The 4,375-nt window shown below is 44.8% G+C and overlaps 1 protein-coding gene across 1 annotated transcript in view; it reads right to left on the bottom strand.

Annotated features, from left to right (window-relative positions):
- The window catches only part of HEATR4 (HEAT repeat containing 4), a 29,687-nt gene that overhangs the window by 3,586 nt on the left and 21,726 nt on the right, over window positions 1–4,375 (bottom strand). Inside the window, exons 8-9 of the mRNA XM_017528711.2 lie at window positions 3,461–3,621; window positions 2,125–2,229 (exon numbers count right to left, since the gene is read on the bottom strand). Of these exons, the coding sequence (XP_017384200.2) occupies window positions 2,125–2,229; window positions 3,461–3,621 (266 nt within the window). The remainder of the gene's footprint in view (window positions 1–2,124; window positions 2,230–3,460; window positions 3,622–4,375) is intronic.

Genomic DNA, 4,375 nt, shown 5'->3' with positions numbered 1-4,375 from the left:
TTTTAGTAGAGACGGGGTTTCACCATGTTGACCAGGATGGTCTCGATCTCTTGACCTCGTGATCCACCCGCCTTGGCCTCCCAGAGTGCTGGGATTACAGGCTTGAGCCACCGCGCCTGGCAAGACATCTTAGTGAAATCTTCTTTGCGCCTTGTAAGCACAGGAAATCGCAACACCTATAGTTGCTTCTGTTTTAGCTATTTACAACATTTACCAAGGGAAGACTTATCCCTGCACCCCCAGCGGTAGCATAGTGCTTGGTGCATCAGATGTGGTCAGAAATTGCATGCTTACTGAATGAATGAAAAGACTCATAGACACACTGCCTTTCTTAGCTCCAGCAGTCCGCCATGAGATCCTCATCATCTTCACCTCAGCCCCTGCTAGCCCTGCGTGTCATTTTACTTTTAGTTGGCAATTCTAAGTCACAAGCTCCAAGGACGTAAAGGTACAAATGAATTGGATGTTGTTAACATGATATTGTTAAAATGCAGATTCTGATTGAGGTGGCCTAAGTTGAGATTTTTGCATTTCTAATAAGCTCCTAGGTGACACCTGCACTGCTGGTCCAGGACTTTAGCAGCAGGGTGCTATAGCACTTGAGACAGAACTCACTGAAGTCCAAAACCTTTTCATGTGATTACTGTACTGAATGGCCAGATTTTATCCTTCCCATATCAAAATGTCAGGATTACAGAGTGGAGGGTGTTCACTTATCATGGGAATGGCAATGTTCTGGGCTATTCTGGAGATACCCACTGTTATAAGGAAAAGATGAAGTAGCACGTAGGAAGAAGGGAAAGATCCCATTTGGACAGCCGAAGATGATTGGGAAATAATGGCAAAAACAAGGTGTTGCCTGGAATTCCCTCTTTAGTTCTAGCTGAGCCCCACACTTTTTCACAGACTTTTTTTTTTTTTTTTTTTTAGATGGAGTCTACCTCTGTTACCCAGGCTGAAATGCAGTGGTGTGATCTTGGCTCACTGAAACCTCCGCCTCTGCCTTCCAGGTTCAAGCAATTCTCCTGCCTTAGCCTCCTGAGTAGCTGGCATTACAGGCATGCGCCACCATGTCCAGCTAATTTTTGTATTTTAAGTAGAGACAGGGTTTTGCCATGAAGGCCAGGCTGGTTTCGAACTCCTGGTCTCAAGTGATCCACCTGCCTTGCCTCCCAAAGTGCTAGGATTACAGGCATGAGCCACCATGCCTCTTCAGAGAACATTAACCAATAAGTTTAACCCACATGTATCTCTCTCCTTCTGAAAAGCTTTAAAAGAGTACCTTATATTTATTGCCTGTTCTTGAATATCTGTATATATTGGTCTTGTTGTTCCTAACATAGTGTTAATTTTGTGAAAGCTGGGACTATGTTTTTTGTTGTTGTTACTTTGAGACAGAGTCTCGCTCTGTTGCCCAGGCTGGAGTGCAGTGCTGTGATACTGGCTCACTGCAACCTCCACCTCCCGGGTTCAAATGATTCTCATGCCTCACCCTCCTGAGTAGCTAGAATTACAGGTGTGTGCCACCACACCTGGCTAATTTTTGCATTTTGGTAGACGTGGGGTTTCACCATGTTGGCCAGGCTGGTCTCAAACTCCTCACCTCAGGTAATCTACCTGCCTCTGCCTCCCAAAGTGCTGAGATTACAGGTGTGAGCCACTGCCCGGCTGGGACTATGTTTTATATGTGTGTGCTGAACACTCAGAGAACCAGCACAGACACTCGTGTAGATGGGTTTTTGGGTAGTTTAAGTCAGTGTTTCTCCAATGGTCTTTGATGAAGGACCAGTTTGCAGGGGGAATGCGCCATTGACTGATAAAGTCTGTTGATATTGAGGCAATGTCAAATTACTATAAAAGTTTCTAAACTCCTGTCAGTTTTTGCGCTGTTCCATTGTGGATCAGTTACCAAGTTTGTGGACTACCACCGCATTGAGAAGCATTGGCTTCACAGACAGACATGTTGGCATTTGAAGATAATTCTGAGCTAGAAGTAACAAGTAGTGATGTGGGAACAGAGATCTGTTTGGTAAGTATGGGATACTAGATAGCAGGAAAAAGTAGAAGGTCTCTGTAGCTCAGCCTCTCTTAAGTTTTCTGTCCTGGAGAAAAAGAAAGGTTTACCAAGCAGACATTTCCGCTGATCCGGGAGAAAGCCTTGCAGGCCACAATCCGGTTCTTCCATTGACGGCTGTTGAGCTCCACAGCAAGCATGGTGTGTATCAGCGTCTGAGGAAATGGAAGACTTGTATGGATATTCACAATCACTGTTGGAGATACTAGAACCTTGAAGTTACATTCTGACATGGCATCCTGCATAATTAATGTTGCCAGGGTTTACAAGAGATGGGGCAGTTTCCATCTCAGCAAGCTGACTCTGGGATCATAAATTAGGGAACAAAATACAAATTTAAAAATCTAAACAGAAAACTGAGAACTTGGTTTCCTGACTTTAAATATTTTTAACCCTTAAATGATTTTTATATGCCTCTATCTTGTAACTTTCACATTGCTATTGAAAGTAACTGACCACAATATAGGTCTCTGCAGTTTACAATGGTAAACTTCTAGCAGAAGCAAATTCTACATGCCACAACTCTTCTTCCATATGCAAATAGAGACAATTTGCAACCCAATTCTCACTTTTCTCTCAGCTAACTCATGTGACTTCCCCTTGTACACACCTCTACACCCAGGTTTACTCATGCTTATTCCACCTTATGCTTGAGATCATCAACCCAACCAGCTGCATTTTATTTAACTAATTAATTAATTATTTGAGACAGGATCTTACTCTGTCACTCAGGCTGGCATACAGTGGTGCAATCTCAGCTCGCTGCAGCCTTAAACCTGCCAGGCTCTAGTGATCCTCCCACCTCAGCCTCCTGAGTAGCTAGGATTACAAGCATATACCACCATGCCTGTCTAATTTTGTTTCTTTTTTTGTAGGGACAGGGTCTCACTATATTGCCCAGGCTGGTCTTGAACTCCTGGACTAAATAGATGCTCTTAGCCTCCCAAAGTGCTGGGATTACAGGCGTGAGCCACGTGCCCGGCCCAGCTGCATTTTATTTTATTTCATTTTACTTTATTTTATTGTATTTGTTTGAGACAGAGTCTTTCTTTACTTACTAGGCTGGAATGTAGTAGCGTGATCTCAGCTCACTGCTCAAGCATTTCTCATGCCTCACCCTCCCGAGTAGCTGGGACTACAGGTGTGCGCCACTGCACCTGGCTTTTATATTTTTAGTAGATATGGGGTTTCACCCATGTTGGTCAGTCTGGTCTCGAATTCCTGGCCTCAAGTGATCCATCTGCCTTGGCCTCCCAAAGTGTTGGGATTACAGGGGTGAGACATTGCCCCTGGCCCCAGTTGCATTTTAGATTGCTTACATTCATGGACCTCAAAGACCTAATTGTTCCTCAAAACTGTTTCTCCGACCCTGTAATGTACACATACTGTCTTCTCGCTCAGATGGCTCAGGAGGATATAAGACTGTTCCTCGGTGTCCTCATTCTTCTTTGTAAACAGCTGGTGGAGGATCCTGTTAATCACAGGGTAAGTGGCCGTACCTTCCAGAGCCAAGCACTGAGCTGCAGCCCAGCTATCCACACTGTTACCTGCCACAGTTGGGTGAAAAAGAGTTCAGAATGGTGATGTGTTTTCCCCCTTTGGATTGATATCCAAGGCTGCTACCCTGCTGAACCTCACTTCCTTATACCCGACTCGGTCTACAAATACAGTTTCTTATTTACTTATTTATATATTTTTTGAGGCTGAGTCTTGCTCTGTTGCCCAGGCTGGAATGCAATGGCGTGATCTCAGCTCATTACAACTTCTGCCTCCCAGGTTCAAGCAATTCTCCCGCCTCAGCCTCCCGAGTAGCTGGGATTATAGGCGCCTGCCACCATGCCTGGCTAATTTTTGTATTTTTAGTAGAGATGGAGTTTCACCATGTTGGTCAGGCTGGTCTTGAACTCCTGACCTCAGGTGATCCACTCGGCCTCCCAAAGTGCTGGGATTATAGGTGTGAGCCACTGCACCTGGCACAATTTCTTATTTAAACCATATTTAGAGTAATTATATTGGCTGGGCACAGTGGCTCATGCCTGTAATCCCAGCACTTTGGGAGGCCAAAGCAGGTGGATCACCTAAGGTTAGGAATTTGAGACCAGCCTGGCCAACATGGTAAAACACTGTCTCTACAAAAAATACAAAAATTAGCTGGGCATGGTAGTACACGCCTGTAATCCCAGCTATTCGGAAGGCTGAGGCAGAAGAATTGCTCAAACCTGGGAGGTGAAGGTTGCAGTGAGCCAAGATCACACCATTTCACTCTAGCCTGCGCAACAAGAGCGAAACTCTGTCTCAAAA

Source organism: Cebus imitator, unplaced genomic scaffold (assembly GCF_001604975.1).
Source record: "Cebus imitator isolate Cc_AM_T3 unplaced genomic scaffold, Cebus_imitator-1.0 Scaffold54, whole genome shotgun sequence".
In the NCBI taxonomy this organism is placed as follows: Eukaryota; Metazoa; Chordata; class Mammalia; order Primates; family Cebidae; genus Cebus; species Cebus imitator.
Note: the sequence above shows the minus strand (reverse complement) of the source record. Positions and strands in the feature narration are given on the sequence as shown.